Source organism: Clytia hemisphaerica, unplaced genomic scaffold (assembly GCF_902728285.1).
Source record: "Clytia hemisphaerica strain Z4C2 unplaced genomic scaffold, Clytia hemisphaerica genome assembly, whole genome shotgun sequence".
Taxonomy (NCBI): domain Eukaryota; kingdom Metazoa; phylum Cnidaria; class Hydrozoa; order Leptothecata; family Clytiidae; genus Clytia; species Clytia hemisphaerica.
In genome coordinates, this window is record NW_027104129.1 from 309,223 (window position 1) to 328,690 (window position 19,468).

Below are 19,468 nucleotides of genomic sequence, written 5' to 3' on the forward strand. Positions count from 1 at the left end.
TTTATTGAAAATTATTGTTAAAAGGGAATTTTGGATTATTTGGATATTCCTTAAAATAGGTGAAGAAATTTGCTGGAGAGAATTTAAGGGCTCTGACCATAGTGAATTTTTCATAATTGCCGTGTTTAAAATGTGTTTTCTGACTGATGTAACCAACAAAACTATGGCATGTTATACATTTTCTGTTAGACAAACTATTCCTGAATCTGAAAATTCAAAAATTGCAATGAAAAAATTTGACGAAGAAGAAAATGAAGACTTTTGCGAGGAAGAGTATTTCAACTTTGAAGAGCTTAGTTTCGGCGAAGAAAAAACATTTTGAAAAAATTTTCGCAGTAGATGGTGCATCTTTTACCGAACAATAAAAACTTTTGCGGAAAATTTTTGTAAATGCTTCTTTGTCTCGAAATCTTCAAAATAGTGGTTTTAACTTTTGACACATCTTTTTAGAAAAATTTTCCGCAAAATTTAAAATAGTTCAATTCTTTGCGGACAGGGTAAATAAATTTTGAAACAAAAAAGTTAATTACCCATTAAAACTAAGCACTTTTTGTAAAAGAGGGTGATGCAACATATTATTAACATCTTTTTAAAGTTCATAACGTCATTTTTGCAATTAAATTCTTAATTACTCTTAAGGGATTCGATTAAAAAGCAATTTATAAAGGCAATTCTTTGTTAAAAGTGTTAAGGAACCTGAAATATAACTTTTATGTTCAAATACCAAAATCAATTTTTGGACTATGGTCACAGCCCTTAAGAGGTTTCTTCCCACAATGTATACGCAGGGTTGCCACGCCTCCTAAAAAATCCTAAATTCTCCTAAATTTTGAAAAGTCTCCTAAAATCTCCTCAAATCTTCTTAGGAAATTGAAATTTTGAATACTTTCTCCTAAAATCTCCTAAAAAATATTTTACCAAGTTTTCAAAAATTCAATTTACTCTGATCATCAGATTTTCATTGCTAAATGATCCTATTCATGGCATACATGATTGTTGACAAAAGCATTTAACTCTGTATGCTTAAAGGTCTTTAAAAACATTGGAAGTTATGAAAATTTTGTAGAATTTTCTCCTCAAAAATCCTAAAATTCTTTTAAAAAGTGTGAAAATCTCCTCAAAACTCTCAATTTTTTTCCCCGTAATTTTCAGTTTCTCCTAAAAAAAATAGATGAAAATCACCTAAAATTTACTAAATTGTCCTAAATTTTGATCAAAACAAAATAGTGGCAACCCTGTATACGATTATACCATAACCCACCATCAACTGGATAACCAACCGTCACCAATATTTTCCCCAAGGGGCTCCCTCACTGTGAGGCTCTGAGTATGTTAGCTCTGGTTTAGTCGACCCACTTTTAGGTATAACTTTTTAAGTTTGGTCAAGTAGTTGTCAAGTTATAAGCTTTTGAAGTCAAAATTCACTTTTCGAAAAGTGTAAAAAACACGTAAAAAAAGGTGTATTAAATTTATGCAAATAATGAAAAAATAGCTCAGCATTTGACTTATTTAACGACTTTTACGACATAATTAATTGTTAAAATACTTTTAAAAGCAGTTTTCGTTTACAACATAGTCAGTTTTTAGTAAATAGTCAGTTTTTAGAAATATTTGAAAAAAATTCTTATCGAAAACGCTTAAAAATGCTTAATTTAATACCCTTTTTTTACGTGTTTTTTACACTTTTCGAAAAGTGAATTTTGACTTCAAAAGCTTATAACTTGACAACTACTTGACCAAACTTAAAAAGTTATACCGCAAAATTTAAGTTAGCATGTCCTCTTTCTAATAAAAGTGGTTTTGAGTCTAAACAAGACTTTGTTCGGCCTCAGTGGCTCGCCAAACGTCCAAAGTTTTTTCTGCTGCACCCGGTATAAGTAGCCGTGATTTCAAATATTTTGCCAAAATGAAAGAATTGGACTTCAAGTGGGATTTTCCAAAATCAACATTTTGTTTTGCGAAAAAAAAATCAAAACTAAAAGAGATTTACAAAGATTACACACACATAAAAAATCGTTTGAAGCAAATATTACTGATGAAATTGATTAAAACGGTTCTAGTTCCCAAGGTGGAATCAAAAGGTATAAATTCACCCTTTCGGGGCTCTGAAATTTACTTGGATAATTATTCATTTTATTAGCTCCGCGAAATTTTTTCATAATTCATTTTAATCATTTTGGATCAAACAAAAAGCTTTAAAATATACCAAATGACAAAAATCAAAATAATGCTTGTTGACGAGTGTTAGAAAAATAATACTTAAAACCATTTTTTTCTATTTACATACATTTCACAAGGAGCACAAACCGACCGACTGGCACCCATCTCTTGCTTTAAAAGAGTTGAAAATTTGAGAAAATGCACTCTAAGGGCATGAATTTCACCAAGTTTTTCTGCGCTGCAAGGTTGCAATTCTAAAAGCCAGTTTTTTCGCTGCACAAACCGAAAGTTGGCAGCCTAGGAGTTGTGATATCTTGATAGATTTTAAGTGACATAAAACTTTTTATTGCAGTAGCAGCAATAAAAGGTCTGAAAGAAAAAGTTGAAGGGACTGAAAAATCAGTTTTATGTCTGTGCTCCTTGTGTTTTTGTATTTAATTGACCTGTAACCAATAGGGTGTAGTAAGGGGCGGGAAAAAGGTGTTTCTATCATATTCCATTTTCTAGAAAAATAAATCACTTATTTCGCTTCACTTCACCCTTTCTCAGGTTATAGCTCCAAAGTATAACAAAGTTTAAAATAACTCAAATGAATGTCTTCAAAATAAAATCCATTGAATAAGTTATTCGATACTCTCTTCGTTGTGTCGTGGATTCAAACGAGCTCTTGACGAAAAGATGGACCGTTTGAGCTGCGCGTACGCAAACATACCCCGTAAGAAAATCATCCAACCTGAAAAAAAAAATGTGAAAATGTCACAGTCCGCTCTCTAACATAGATCATATCGGAAGTGAGGAAGGTGTTGACCTTCTTTATAGAGAATATTTTAAAGAAAAAAGGTTTGTAAGGATTAGGAGACACATTTTGTCATCTTTTTGGATTCTTACTGAAAAACTCAAAGTGGCATCTGGTTGACATTTAAAACTGATGAAATAGATAATTCTATACCATGGTAATTTTGATTGTTTGTCTATTCAAAAAAAGCTTAAATGACATGGACTCTAATTTGTAATAACAAGACCAGTAACTAATTGAGAAAAAAGAGTGTATCCATCCTATTGTACAGTAATAAAAAACAATTACGCGTTAATTGAGTTAATTACCTAATAGAATTACACAATATAGTAGCCAATCGTTTCCATCGAAATATTCCTTTAGCATTTCCTTGTGCTGAAAAATGAAGAGTGAAAATGAAAAATAGAAAAAGAAAATAATATATACTACACTGTTTTTAATGGAGCAATGACGCTTATGAATTAATGCATAAAAAAGAACAATTTAAAGAAATCAGCTTAGATTGAGGTTTATTTTAAGTAAAATAATGCTGAACATAATTAAATTTAAGGATAAAAATTATTTGAGGAGCAAAATCATAAGTATCAAAAAATGGATAAGCCTTAACAAGAAATATTGGTTTTTATTCCTATCAAATAAAACTTTTCTTTAGAAAGAATCTCAAAAAGATTCAGAATGTGTGTGACAAAAGTCATAATACTTTCTATTTGATTAATTGCTTGATAAAAAGATTTTTGCGACCCAAAGCAAAAGATTTTGAGTAGCAGCCACACTTTACCTTTACAATGAAAGCCCATTTGACAAGAGATAATCCAAAGCCAGAAAAAGCACCATAATGTGAGGAAAGCGTGCTAGTACTACAATATGCAACAATGAATCCCAATCCGTTAAAGATGAAAGACACTGAAAGTAAATTGAAGAAATATAAAGTTTTAAAGTCGTGTCGAACTGAACCTTTAAATTGAGATTGAATTGACAAACAGTAAAGGTTTGGATGCTACATTTTTATGGGACCTGTCGAACACGTGAAAATATGACAGCGGTAGACTTGAAACTTACTAAGGAAGCACAATATGAAACCAATATCTGTCCCAACATTCTCTTCTGTAACTTCTAAAAAGGAAAAAAGTCAAAAATAAAACACACCTACATCCAGCGGTAAGGTGAGGCAAAACAAGATGCTTTTAAACAAATCAGTGAAAAGGATATAACTTATTTTAAGTAGCAAACGAGCAATTAGAATGAAAATAGTCTCTTACCTTGGTTATCTCCAGTCACAAAGAAGAAACGAATCTGAAAATAAAAGGTGGTATTCATAATCAATTCTAAGGAGTCTATAAGAAATTACTCTTCCATACGATAAGATTATTGTATAAGATGACCTTTAATCTCAAAAAACCCCTTACTTTTTTAAAAGGTACTTCTTTTCCCTAATGGAGATAGCTATTGTATAAATGCACACTGCCCCTAATTTCAATTTTCCAATAAAATATGGAACAAAATGATCTTACCCTATTGAAGCCTTGGTGATCTTCAGGCTCGCTATCATCAATATTTTGTGATTCATTATAGGTAGGTAATTTGACGATATCAGTGTAAAGTGGTGGTGATTGATTTAAAAGGTCATCTGTTTGTGCCGGTTGTACTGTTTCTGATTCATTGTTATCTGTGCTTGGTTCGTAGGGTGGTGGGGCGTCATCAAGTGCTTGTGTGGGTGTAGGTGTTGAAGCAGTAGTTTCTGTTATTGACTGTGTTGTAGATAGAGAAGCAGTTGCTGTTGATGTAGTTGGAGTTGATGTGGTTACTACGATATCATCATCCACATCTTCACTGTTGAGCTAAATGAACAATACGTTGATTTAAATCTAAAGATGTTTGTAAAACCAGTTTACTAGCCTCATGAAATTGAAAGAGTGAAACAACTGGAAAGGATGATTAGGGCACAAGCATTCAGTTAGTCATAAAAATATCCTGCCAAAATTAAAAATTAATATTGTGAAAGTAATTTTTTTGAGAAGATGAGCCAACTTTGGCAATTCTTGTGTTTGTGATGGCTGCGTTGATTCAGGGTGATGGTGATTTGGGGTGCTAAGAACCATGTTGACTTTAATAAAGTTGAAATATATTTGAAAATTAGATAAAAAACTTTATGGCTTTATACCCCATCATCATAGATATGGTTTTACTTCTATGATCATGATAACTTATGATGGTGCGAGCCGAAAAGCTTTTCAACTAATTGATTTTTTCATTAAGTTTCTCGTATTAAAATTCTTTTCTCTCTTTCTTTTCTTTCGAAGTAGCCATGTTCATTTCCCTTTTGCATGTTTTCGCCAGAATTTTTCTTCAGGTCACCATTTTTTTCTTTAAGTTTGTCTTTGTTTTGTTTTTGAAGCGGCTATCTATTGAGTCTTCATTTGACAAAAAAACAGGAATTTTTTAAGTCTTTCCGGAGATTCAAAAAATGCACTGGTTTCCTTTGTTTTTTCATACCAGAGCTAGAAACTTCAGATTGAAATTGTTAAGTTTAAGACTGAGCATGTCCCTCAAATGTTTTTATCGCAATGTAAAAGTCTTCTTTTTTCTATTTTCAATTTTATTGGGTCACATCGGCAACTTCTAATTTCAAACCTGATTGCATCAACTTTTTCATCAATATTTTAGACAAAGGAAACTGTTTCGGTTTGATTTTAAAGGCTTTCTATCATACTCATATTGTTATTGACAGGTATTTATATGAATGCAAGTTGAAATGTTTTTTCTTACAAAGCTTTTTTGTCCATACTGTACATACTGTGAGAGATCCTGTAACTCTCATCAGTGGAAGGAAACTTGCATAGCCATCAAATGCCTGACTAATCAAAGCAGCAAAATTTCAAAAGAAATGAAAGTAATGAACTACAGCGCAGCTCCACTCGCAGCTCTTCTCTATCATTTCAGAATCTCATATTTGCCAACACATGTATTTTTGGCAAGTTACTCGCCAACTTGCGAGTAAATAAAACAGTGTGGTTGTATAATAAAAAATTTGTGGAATTCAGACATTTGGTGGCTGTGGACATGTAATCTTTAAATCTAGTAATGATATTAAAAATAATTATGCATGACATCACTTTTGATGATTATTAGAAGATATAATTTTTTACAACCCGCAAATGCTGTATATCAGGTTTATTTTGATTTAACTTTTGTATTTTAATGACCAGCCAGGTCATTCATTTGAGGGCTATGTATGTTAGCCTCCACTGGATGCAAGTTACCCCATCTCACGGTAGGTTGGCAGATGATTCATCCACCAGGATGCAAGTGAAATTTTCCAATCTGCAGACCAAGAAAGGGGTTCGGTTATTATCAGATAGGTTAGGGTTGGAGCTAGAGAGTCACAATATAAGGCCGAAGGCCTTCTTAGGAGCATTCATACCCTGAGACTTAACTTAGGATCCCGTAGCAGTTACAGTAGTGGAAGTACCTTGATTTTTTAAGCATGTTCAAAGTTCACAATAACAACTTTCCTTTTATTGCAGAATCCAAACGAGCAAGAACAAGTCATTAAAACTAAAAGTCAGCGCTCCATGGTTGTGACGTATATAGTTTACGAAATTGTTTGATAAAATGACATATTATATATACTTTTTAACAATTTTTTTACGTCATCTTTTTTGAAGCTTCTTAGTAGGAGAATGTGTCTTTCTATAAGGAATTTTATAACACTTCCTGGCCGATTAAAAAGACGATCAGAAAACGAAAGCTTCTTTGTTTTTCATTTTTGCATTTTTATGGGGAAGAATGAGATTTTCAGAAGATGCTTTATTCAATGCTATGGTATGCTAATGCTATGATATTATTCATGTCTTTAAAGAAGGGTATCAGAATTAAACAAGGGATGTTGATATTGGACCAACTTACGGTAGTTACTTTGTTCTTTTGCTATTTTCTTTTGTTCTATGTGACATATAAAGATGACATAAAGACGCTTCACAGATCGGAGTACTTCCTCCAAACTGCGTAGGGATCCTTGTAGTATTCTACTTGCCCATTCCTCAAAATGTTTTTAGACATTTACGGTAATAATGGTAGGTAATATAAATCTGAAGAATACATTAATGTGACAGAGCAGCTCACACACAGTACATTTTTATCAACATATAAAAGCAAGCAAGATAAAAAGGGTTATTTGTATTTTTCGTTATTAGGCTTTGAAATTAAAGAAGCATTCCTTGATTCAAAGTTACCTTTTGATAAGCTGGCTTGGGGGCCATCCCTGTTGGATTGCAAAGAAGAAACCTTTTCGTCGATTGAAATTTAACAGATTCACAGCAAAATTCTTAACGTTTTTGCCAAAAAAGTCACATTCGGTGGTTGATAAACAACAAAATTTTTATTAGCTCATTTTTTTCCGAACAAAGAACAGACCTGGAAAACTTACGTTTCTTCCACATTTCGCAGTGGAGATTCCTGCTAGAATCTGGTCTTTAATTTAAATAGTTCTCTTTAAAGATGGCGGACTTAAAAACACTTTCGTTTTCGAATTTTACAGCCGAACTTTCACTTTTACCAAAAGCAAGCCAGCACCACATTCAACACCAGTTTCGCAGCACCACATTCGGCACTTTCGTTTTCGCTCCAGCACCACATTCGGTAATTCCAGCACCACATTCAACTTTCTGCCCAATTTTCATACTGAAGGAGAGTATTCCTATTCTGGAAATTATGATTCCTATCAAGCCTTATCTATTAGCTTCCATTTAAAGCAAAAATGTAGTCTCTATCACCATTTCTCTTCATAGCCTTGCGTTATAAAGACACCTCGGTAGAGTACCGAAAATCTTAATTTTGGTGTTTTGGACTAGAAATTGTACTGAAGGAGAGTATTCCTATCCCGGAAATTATGATTCCTATCAAGCCTTATTTATCAGCTTCCATTTAAAGCCAAAATGAAGTCTCTATCACTATTTCCTTTCACAGCCTCACGTTTTAAAGACACCTCGGTAGAGTACCAACGATCCTAATTTTGGTGTTTTGGACTAAAAATTGTACTGAAGGAGAGTATTCCTATCCTGGAAATTATGATTCCTATCAAACTTTATATATTAGTTTCCATTTAAAGCAAAAACGAAGTCTCTATCACCATTTCCCTACTCAGCCTCACGTTTTAAAGACACCTCGGTAGAATACCGAATATCTTAATTTTGGTGTTCTGAACTAAAAATTGTACTGAAGGAAAGTATTCCTATCCTGGAAATTATAATTCCTATCAAGCTATATACATTACCTTCCATTTAAAGCCAAAATAAAGTCTTTATCGCCATTTCTCTCCATAGCCTCGCGTTATAAAGACACCTCGGTAGAGTACCGAAAATCTTAATTTTGGTGTTTTGGGGGTGTTTTGGACTAGAAATTGTACTGAAGGAGAGTATTCCTATCCTGGAAATTATGATTCCTATCAAGCCTTATCTATTAGCTTCCATTTAAAGCCAAAATGAAGTCTCTATCACTATTTCCTTTCACAGCCTCACGTTTTAAAGACACCTCGGTAGAGTACCGAAAATGTTTTGCTTTCAAGATTATGAAATACATAGTCGAATGAATATTCATAATATTCATAAGAAATGGTTTGAGAATTTGCCGTATTTTTTGTCTAAACCCTTCATTTTAATGTTACGTGGTAGTGTTAAAATTTCAAAGCCGCCTTACTTCATGGTTATTCGCATATTTTGGATTGTGAGTCGTCTGTGACAACGTTTGGGACCGCTAGTTTTATGATATATTTTATGGTTTATGAATTAATTCAAAACTAATTTCACAGGTCACGTGACCTTTTATATGACTAAATAAGTAGCCTCGCTAGCAAATCAAGTCAAAAAGTATGTTGACGTTTCTTTGAAAGAAATAATTAAAAAAGCAATTATAAGAGCAATAGCATGGTTGGTGCCCCGGGGGGGGGGGCACTCGATTTCGAAATGACGGTATGTGCCGCGCAAAATCTGCTTTTCAAAATCGTACCCTTACATAATATCGCTGAAAAGGTACCCTTTCAGTGCATTTCTCTTGATTTACCCAACCCTTATAGTCCACTATATTTCTCAGCTGTAAATCTGCGTGAAAGAAGAAGCTTGGGAAATTTTCTGTTTCAAAGAAAAACTGAGAAAACTATTCTTGTCAGCTGTAATTATCAGTCAATAGAAACTTTTTCAAACAAACGAGAAGTAAAAACCTTTCTTTTTAACAATTACTTTGAATTTGTTTCAAAATTCGACCCTTGCAGTGAAATCTCACAGAAACACACCCTTACAGTGCATTTTGGGATGCTGAAAAACCCTACCCTTAAGCGAGGCACATGACGTAGGCTAGATCATATGAGTGCCCCCCCCCGGGGGTTGGTGTGTGGTGCACATAGGTGGGCTTCCAAGAGGCCAGTATTCCGTTAAATGACCTTTTTTATCTTTGGTATTCGAAAGAAAAATTACCGTTATTCTGCTATTTGAGACGTCTTCCAGTATTGATCTTTACACAGTAATCTACCGGTATATTTTCAAACAGACCGGTACAGTAATTCGGTATCTTTGTTCCAAAAAAGGCGAAAAGAGGAGCTTAAAAACAGCCACTGATAACTCATAAAGATGACATACATTATAATTGATGCCTTCATCAATGACTTCATAAAGAAAATGTTTTCACTTTGTTATTTCAAATTTTGTACAATAGACATATTGTACAAACTAACCTCTTTATCTTTTGACCCCAAATTATTAACCGCCGTCCAATCTTCCCGATTTTTTCCCATTGATAAGGAGTCTCTAAGAAAAACAGATTTGAACTCCTAACATTATTAGGACTGTTTAAACACGCAGCATACGGCATATTGCTCGAATTCTCGGGTGCAGCAATCGCTAAGAGTCAAGTGCACGTGTAGATAATCCCTTGTTCAACAGAGGCGATTACCCTGTGTAACACCCCTGTGTCACAGACCCGCTGGGACCCTTACTGGCCCGTACCCGCTGGTTTCGATAGGAATTTTTATCCCCACTGTTAGAAAAGGTTTCTCTGGAGCTGTTGAGATAGGCTCCCCTATTCAGTTCAGTTCTACAACTGAGGTACACACCAATCCCATATTTAAAGGGGGAGCGAAGTGCAGGTGTACAAAGCAATCAGCTATGTTTCTAATAGTAATAGGAGATAAACATCTTTGAATCACACTAGTTTAACCATCTCTCTCGAAGCGTTCCTTATGATAAAAGCCTGGTTATACATCTAGTGCGTGATGCAGGGCCCAGAGTCATTGCAGGCGGAAGACCCTGGTCTCCCCACGTTTATAAAAACAAAAAGAAATTTTTAATCCCTAACGGACTTTCAAGAACCTCTGTTATTGACAAAATCAAATTATGGTCGTATTGAAGCAAATAAAAGAGGGTCAAAATTAGATAGTTTTCTCTTCGGCGCCAACCATGGTCCATAGTCACTTATGTTTTTTGTCATTCCATTTTTGGGAGCAAAACAGGGGCATCAATTGGAGTCATCAAACAACATCAGTTTTTTCTAGTCAGGTACTTAGCAAAATCTCACTAGTCATACTCTACAACCTCTGGCCATTTAGCTTGCACAAAAAAGTTTCCAGCGATTCGTTTCGATATTGCCAGTATTGTCAGATTTAATTGACTTTTTGCCAGAGCCTGTTTTTAAGGATTTTTTTACCAAGATTAAGGAATTTCAAGAAAAAATTACCGGCATTTCGTACCCCCATTTTCTTAACCCTCCCCCTCCACTGCTGCGAGAGCAAAGGTATTTTCTTTAGAGTAAACTGAAAACTGAGTCGTCCATAATTTGTATCAGAATCAGGGCTTGTTTGTATATCTTTTTGAGCGTTTTAAGCATGTGAATAATAAATTTGAACTTATTTTTTTTGCTTTACTTTTTTAAAAAGAGCTCTGGCCATGTCCATATAGTACCATGGAGGTATAAAGAAACAGGAGAACTATGCTATTGTAACCATGCTCGCCCTACGATTAAAAATATTACGAGGTATGCACTTTTGTTGATAGGTAAAATCTTAATGGCTAACTTAAGTGTTGGAAATAAGATGGGACGAGATTCATTGTTTCTGACATTGGTGTAAGAAAATATTTGGATTAAAAAAGGGCCTGTAAACTTTGCAATCCTTCATCAAATGACAAGATTTTTCGATCAACATTTTCATCAAGGTGAACTCTATTGCTTAATACTTACCTCCAAAATTCTCCAGCGACTTTTTGTCTACAAATTGGGTCTGAAATTGTGTGTGCTTGCTTATAAAGAACTTTTCATTTTCTGGCTTGAGAAAATATCTTTTCAAAACAAAATTTAATGGATGACAAAATTGAACGCAAAATTATTTCGTGGAGCCATATTTTATTTTATTCTCATATATTAGAAGGCTGGAAATCTTCGATGCTGATAGTAAGAATGTTCAGAGCAAACTTGAGTTCTACTAAAAAGTCGTATTTCATCGGGCGAGCCTAGAATTTCTTTTGATTTATTACATAAAAGAAATCTTTAACGACCAATTACCGACAAATTCATCTCCTGTCTTTCTTTATACCTCTATGATAGTACATCCCTATCTCACAGACCCGGTGGGAGGTGGGAACGATGGAACCAACAATACATTGAACAAATCGGGATGCCGAGGTGCCTTTAAAACGTGAGGCTGGGAAGGGAAATGATGATAGAGACTTCATTTTGGCTTGAAATGGAAGGTAATAGGTAATGCTTGATAGGAATCATAATTTCTAGTATAGGAATACTCTCCTTCAGTATGATTTTTAGTCCAAAACACCAAAATTAAGACATTCGGCACTCTACCGAGGTGTCTTTAAAACGCGAGGCTGTGAAGGGAAATGGTGATAGAGACTTCATTCTGGCTTTAAATGGAAGGTAATATATTAAGCTAGATAGGAATCATAATTTCCAGGAAAAGAATACTCTTCTTCTAGTTCTGTACAATTTAAAGGCCAGAATACCAAAATTGAAATTTTCGGTACTCTGCCGAGGTGTCTTTAAAACGTGAGGCTGAGTAGGGAAATGGTGATAGAGACTTTATTTTGGCTTTAAATGGAAGGCAATGTATAAAACTTGATAGGAATTGTAATTTCAAGGATAGGAATACTCTCCTTCAGTACAATTTTTAGTTCAGAACACCAAAATTAAGATATTCGGTACTCTACCGAGGTGTCTTTATAACGCGAGGCTATGAAGAGAAATGGTGATAGAGACTTCATTTTTGCTTTAAATGGAAACCAATAGATGAAGCTTGATAGGAATCATAATTTCCGGGATAGGAATACTTTCCTTCAGTACAATTTTTAGTCCAAAACACCAAAATTAGGATCGTTGGTACTCTACCGAGGTGTCTTTAAAACGTGAGGCTGTGAAAGGAAATGGTGATAGAGACTTCATTTTGGCTTTAAATGGAAGTTGATAGATAAGGCTTGATAGGAATCATAATTTCCGGGATAGGAATACTCTCCTTCAGTACAATTTCTAGTCCAAAACACCAAAATTAAGATTTTCGGTACTCTACCGAGGTGTCTTTATAACGCGAGGCTATGAAGAGAAATGGTGATAGAGACTTCATTTTTGCTTTAAATGGAAGCTGTTAGATAAGGCTTGATAGGAATCATAATTTCCAGAATAGGAATACTCTCCTTCAGTATGAAAATTGGGCAGAAAGTTGAATGTGGTGCTGGAATTACCGAATGTGGTGCTGGAGCGAAAACGAAAGTGCCGAATGTGGTGCTGGAGCGAAAACGAAAGTGCCGAATGTGGTGCTGCGAAACTGGTGTTGAATGTGGTGCTTTGAATGTGGTGCTGGCTTGCTTTTGGTTTCACTTTTAGCTGCTAGCTACCAGAACAATTCAGTTCAGGTGTTCAGGTAAGGTTTTAACTTGTTCATTTATTGCTATTTTCCTTCTCTGTGCTTGGTAAGATTTCTTTTGTTGAAAGTATTTTAACGAAGCTATTGGAAATTTTGAGGATTTTGATAGGATTGCTATTTCTATGTATCTATGGCTTTAGCCTTATTTGGCCTTATTATGCTTTATAAGAACGTGACATCCCCTCGCCTGATAAACCAGACGTAATTAATCGAACAGCTCGATTACCGAACTAATCGAACTTTGTCGAACTTAATCGAACGACAAAAGTTCGATTAAATTCTTTAATCAAACTTTTCAAAAGTCGCTACTAAAATTGTGAGTATTCGATTAAGTTCGACGAAACATATTAAGTTTCACAAAGTTCAACAACGAGAAATTTTCGACAAATTCGACAAAAAAACGGTTAGTTTGAAACACAGGAGACAGGACACAGGACGCAGGTCATACAAACGACAGACCGGAAAATTGTAACACACTCGCAACATATATAATTCATAAAATGTTTCTAAAAACATTATACACAATGGATTATATATTATAATAATTATATATTATACAAAATACGCTATTTAGAAGATTTTTAAAAATGACAAGCCATCAATCCCAAATATTGACAAAATGACATTTAAATTATTATAGTCAGGTAGAATCTACAATTAATCAAGGGGGGACCCTTGACAACTGATTTTTAATTTTCTTTATATACTCATCGAGAGGAATCTCCCTGTCAGTTGGCCACACTAGCGTCCCGCCAAAATGCGTATCAAAGATTAATGCTGCGAAAGCGCTATATCGTTTACTTGACTCTCAAGCAAAAAAATGCACCGCAAAACTTCTAAAGGGATTCATGAAAAAATAATAGGGGGGGATGTTAGGACTAATTTTTTAAGCCCATTTGTCAAAAGTTGCCATTGGGTATAAAAAGAAGAAAAATTCATGTAAAAACCCTGTGGAACTTTTTTCAAGGCTGCCACGGGTAGGGTGCCACCGCCGCTCCGCCAGCAAAATCGAAATTTCAAAAATTTTTAAAACATAGCGAAGTGACCCCTCATTTGAAAGGTATTTTCATGCTGATTAAGAAAATCAATATTGTAAGGGTGAAAGACACTCTCACAAGAACTAACTTAAGAAAAACGATCAAAAAATTGCGTTTTTAGCAAAATCCTCAAAATTTTGCCAACTGTTGGAAATTACTTTTCGTGACAGTGTTATTCAACCTCATTATATTGATTTTCTTAACCAGCATGAAAATACCTTTCAAATGAGGGGTCACTTCACTATGTTTTGAAAATTTTTGAAATTTCGATTTTGCTGGCGGAGCCACGGTGGCACCCTGCCCGTGGCAACCTTGAAAAGGGTACCACAGGGTTTTAACATAATTTTTTCTTCGTTTTATACTCAAAGGCAGCTTTTGACAAATGGGCTAAGAATTTATGCCATTTTTGCAAAATAACATCCCCCCCTAAAAATAACCTGGCGCTTTTTAATGAAATTAACATTTTCAAAAACTTTGAGAAATTGCCTAAAATTTGAGCCATAGATGATAAAATTTGAGCCAAGCCAACCTTGAAAACTAATTTGAAGATCAACTTACCAAGAAAAAGATCTACGGGGGAGGCGAAACCCACCTAGATCCGCGCACTGCCGGACCTCAAACAATGACCCATTTACATATGCGTAATTGTTTTTACTTTAGCGTATAAACAAGGCCTTAAAAATCGAAGCGCTGTCTCGGGAATTGAATGACAAATATTGGTTGGTTGATTTTGGAGATTTTGGCTGCTGCACGTTTTATTTTGTTTCCAACTTTCAAGTTTTAATTAATATTGTCTTGCGAACTTGATTGAGGTAACTCTCATCCTTGTTGTTGAAATGTATCCTGTAGATGACTGATGTTGTTTTTTCTGAAAGCTAGATTTCCTAGTGTGACTAACTGCCTGTCTAGTTATTTTTGACATTTGAGAACCAAAAAACTAAGGGCACTGAGAAGGGTGAGACATTTTTTATCAGAAGATCAAGCAAAACTTCTTATAAACTCCTATATTCTCTCACCATTTAACTATTGCCCATTAGTCTGGATGTTTTGCGGTAAAGGGGGTAGCAGCCTTATTGAGAAATGCCACCACAGAGCACTATGTGCTTTGAAAAACAAAACCATCTCGGAATATGACGACTTATTAACTGACTGTAATGCGGTGAGTATTCATACACGAAACCTAAAACTTCTCCTCATGGAAGTATTTAAATCTACACATGGCCTTGGACCACGTATCATGCATGGCATATTCACGGCATTGCAGTCACGCTATAAGCTTCGTTCTGGTCATACTCTTTCTCTTCCTCTATATAAAAAATACAATAGTGCATTTGGTGTTAACACATTTGACTTTAGAGCAGTTTCAACCTGGAACAAACTACCATCCTCTATTAAGTCGCTTGAAAATTTAGATTCCTTTAAAAATGCTCTAAAAAATGTCTTACCTATCTGCACTTGTAAAAATTAGACATAGTTTTTTTTTTTTTCTCAGTTCTTTTTTTTTTTTCAATATATATATTTTTAATGTTTTTATGACAGTTGGATTTGATTAGAAACTTACTTGTAATTTTCTAGATACCACCCAACTTAAAATAAAGAATAAAAAAAAACAAAAAAAAAAAACATTAAAAATCAGTTATCAAGGGTCCCCCCTTGATTAATTGTAGAAAAAAGTACCATGTCCGCCATCATGGATTTGAGGGTGTTTCCATCTTCGTGGGGGTGGGTTTTTTTTTGGTGATTCCTGACATGTTCCTGGACCTTATATTGTGCAAAATTTCATCTCTACACCATTTTTGTCTGGGTAGTTATGCAATTCTACCTGACTATTATGTAAATGATGACGCTATTTTGAAAACATTTAAATGCTCCAAGAGAGGTGTTATGTTAGAGTTACACTATTTTCATCAAAAATACGAGATAGGGAATAAAAATATTGATATTATATTAATAAAATACAAACCTTTGAAGCTATTTAGTCAATTTTTGTTATCATACCCAAGGTGGTGCAGGAGATATAATGAGATATGATATAGCGATTGTGAAATAGCTATTTTCCTGTCAGGGGCTGTTTAAAGATGAGATCAATATTTTTAACACATATGTATTTTGTATAACATATGTAACATGCCAATGACATTGAAAAGGTAACTGCTATTAACATGCGTGACTTATGTGTAATGTATAATACAAGTATTACAGGTCAGGTCCGTGTTATACAAGGCAAGCATGTGGATAGATTTTGACCTTAAAAAAGGTTCAAGACCAATAAAATACATTCAGAATGATATTTCTAACGATCACAAGTGTTTTTCAAACATTTTCTTTGTCTTTTACAGCAATTAAAGCTGACCTGTCAGCACTGACCTGCGTCCTGTGTCCTGCCTCCTGGGTCCTGTCTCCTGCGTTTCTAACCAACCGACAAAAAACTCCGTTCGAAAAAGTTCGACAAATTTGACAAAAAACTCCGCTCGAAAAAGTTCGACAACAAAAAATGACCTCCTTTGGGTACTACCGTGGACGGTACCTGGGGGTCCCAGCCGGGGTTCAGGGGAGTTTGATCCGTGCCCACTGGTGAGAGGGGATGTGAGGGTACACGCCTGTACCAGCTGGGGTGCTTCAAAGTTCCTCAAAGTGTCGTCAAAGGCCGGCAAAAAGTGCGATCGAATTAAGCGCAAGTGGAGCGGCCTTCAGTTGCTCGGGTTCTCTCAAATTTTTGTTCGATTAAACTTGACAATGTAATCGAACTAATCGAACTGTCGAGGTCTCTTTAAAAAAAGTTCGTTTAAGTTCGATTTCAGTAATCAAACTTAATCGAACTTTGTATTTTGAGAAATTTGTGAGTATTCGATTAAAGTTCGACAACCAAACTTAGTCGAACATTAATTGCCCAACAAAGTATGATTAAGTTCGACAAAGTTCGATTAAAAATACCGTTCGATTGGTTCGATTAATTACGTCTGGGATAAAGCAAAACGAAAAGGTATATACTCCTTTAGGCAAACTAATAATTACTCCACACTGCAGTGGATGCAAGTAAAGCTTACCGTGAGATTGGGTAACTTGCATCAGTGGAGGCAACATGCATAGCCCTTAAATGAAAGACCTGGCTGGTCATTAAAATACAAAATTAAATCAAAACAAAAATGATAAAGTAAAGCTGCGAGCGGAGCTGCGTAGTTGTACTTTAATGACCAGCCAAGTCTTTTATTTGAGGGCTATGCATGTTAGCCTCCACTGATGCAAGTTACCCAATCTCAGGGTACTACCTATAAATGAGTTTTCTTCAAATAGGCACAGTTAACATTCTTCCAAAAGAGCACGCGATAATGCTGCGAATCTTCCTGTGCAACGCCCTATAAAGTATTATTAGCTTGAGTATTAGAGTTTTCTTTCTGTAATACAGAGCAGATAATTTCCAGCTCAAATTGGTAGACTTAGATGTGACAGATCATTTCGATGGAAGTTGTTGGAATGTGAATGTTTTGTCGATGATGACAGTGCGGTTATTAATTATGCTAGATCTGACAAAATTGATGTTTGTGAGTGCACTTTATAGTTTTGATTACCATTGAAGAATCATTATCTGGTTTTCATGTTACTAAATGCTGTTTTAGAGTTTTAGAGCTAGCCATCAATACTCTGGCGGCATAAGATAGCCTGACCCGAAAATGTTTTGGGTACATGTTTATGTCTATTGTAGCCAGACAATCTCAATCGAACGGAATCGACGATCGAACCAGTCGAACCAAATCGAGCGCAATTGACCGATTGAAATTCGATTGTCGAACGCAGTAGAATCTAAATCTAATATTACCGCAATTTTCAGATTCGATTGATATTCGATTGCGTTCGATTGATGTTCGATTAGGATTCCTTTGCGTTCGATTTCGGGTACAGACATCATATTCTTTTCAGAGTGGTTAGAGATCAGTGCTCACGATGCTTTATGTCAAATTCAAAAGACCGGAAGTATTACGGGTAATCAAATTTCGAGCCACCATCACCAGGTCACTAAGCTGACTACCCATAGCTTCAGCCAGGTTTCTAGCTCCCCCCAAAAAATTTCCTTTTGCTAGGTCCCCTATATATGCGAGTACAGTAAGACTGATAAATGAAAACTAAATTTTACTTGTATTAATATTTACGTTTACAAATCTTTTGCTTTTTATATTTGATTTAATAGTAAGATAAGAGATCTTTTGAAATCCGCTGAACAGCCCCCAGAGTCTCAGTCAGATCATCTAGGCTCCCCCCAACAATCTAGCTCCCCCCAAATATTTTGGTAATTTTAGCTCCCAGGCTCTTTAAAGGCCAAAATATTTCTTAGCCCCTCCAAAAAATAAGGGGGGAGGCTGATGCTATGCTACCAGACGATCTCAATCGAACCAGAATTTTTACGTTCGATTGAGATTTGATTGCGTTTGACAATCGAATTTCAATCGGTTGATTGCGTTCGATTTGGCTCGACTGGTTCGATCGTCGATTCTGTTCGATTGAGATTGTCTGGTTGTAGTCTATTGCAGATGATAAAATAAAAAGGAAGTTGATTCTTGGTGGGTGGCCTATCTAGGAGTGAGGACAATCTATGTACAGTCATTTAGGAGAACGGTCTGATATTGAATAATTAATTACTACAGCATAAGTTTTTTAATGATAGTGACATCTAATTTACTTGTTTTCTAATAGACAGCTGTTGCTTAGAAACAAAATAATTTATCCATTTTTTACTGTTTGGAGTAAGTTATATTATGATGTATATAGTAATACTCATGAAATCGGGTAGCTAACTTGCATCACTAGAGGGAAACATGCATAGGCCTCAAATTCACTTGTCTGGTCATGGTTTCCTCACCTTGTATAAGAAAATGAAGTAAAAACAAACATGTAATTAATTTTAACAAACTGCATTATATTTGGACGTCAAAATAAGTGTTTAAAAGTCAAGACATTCAAAACCATAATTGAACCGATTCTTCTAAATGGTTCTGAGACATGGACACTCTCAAAGCTGCAAGAAAAATGATTAGACGGAACATACACACACTTGCTTGAAAATAAAAATCTTTTGTGGAAGAACCATCCCACACTTCTTCAGATTTATGAAAATATTACTAGAATTTCTAAAGTTTAAAAAACGGAGAATTCAATTTTGGGGACACTGCTATCGTGCTGGGCACGAGATAATTTCCTCTTTTCTTCTTTGGAGACCCACAAACACAATTCATCAGGGCAGAAGACTCTCATTTCCTGATGTTCTATCTAGGGACACAGACATACCAAAACAATATCTCAGGCTTTTCCAGGAACAAATAAGTAGGAGAGCGACGAATCACTCATGTAACAAAGACAACGCGTGCGAAGCATGCAAAATTTTTACGAAATCGCGCACGTGAACCAATTTTAGCGTGCGAGATTTCGTACAAAACACCCTTAGATATTTTTCTATAGAATCAAAGTATAATTGACGCGCGCAATTTTTCGCCATACGAGATTGACGAGCGTTTTACTAAGCGCGAACACGATCGCGCACGTCTTATTGAAAAGCATGGATCTTGGAACAGT

At 35.2% G+C, this 19,468-nt stretch overlaps 1 protein-coding gene and 1 long non-coding RNA gene across 2 annotated transcripts in view; one reads left to right on the forward strand and one right to left on the reverse strand.

The window, feature by feature from the left end:
- Positions 1-1,921: 1,921 nt before the first annotated feature.
- Positions 1,922-7,312, reverse strand: LOC136813640 (NEDD4 family-interacting protein 1-like). The gene is made up of 7 exons (XM_067070147.1): positions 7,189-7,312; positions 4,468-4,794; positions 4,216-4,249; positions 4,016-4,069; positions 3,735-3,859; positions 3,265-3,331; positions 1,922-2,893 (listed from the first exon to the last, which is right to left on the reverse strand). Exons 1-7 carry the CDS (start codon positions 7,213-7,215, stop codon positions 2,784-2,786), a joined length of 744 nt encoding a protein of 247 aa, XP_066926248.1. The 5' UTR covers positions 7,216-7,312; the 3' UTR covers positions 1,922-2,783.
- A 7,321-nt stretch (positions 7,313-14,633) lies between these two features.
- The window catches only part of LOC136813642 (uncharacterized), a 319,208-nt gene continuing 314,373 nt past the window's right edge, over positions 14,634-19,468 (forward strand). Inside the window, exon 1 of the long non-coding RNA XR_010847515.1 lies at positions 14,634-14,715. This is a non-coding gene — a long non-coding RNA (uncharacterized lncRNA). The remainder of the gene's footprint in view (positions 14,716-19,468) is intronic.

Coding starts and splice junctions, on each gene's coding strand:
- LOC136813640 (XM_067070147.1), bottom strand. CDS start 7,215: ATGGCCCCCAAGCCAGCTTATCAAAAG. Junction 4,070..4,215: donor TGTGACTGGAGATAACCAAG/GTAAGAGACTAT, acceptor TTTCCTTTTTAG/AAGTTACAGAAGAGAATGTT. Junction 2,894..3,264: donor ATATTGTGTAATTCTATTAG/GTAATTAACTCA, acceptor TTTTTTTTTCAG/GTTGGATGATTTTCTTACGG.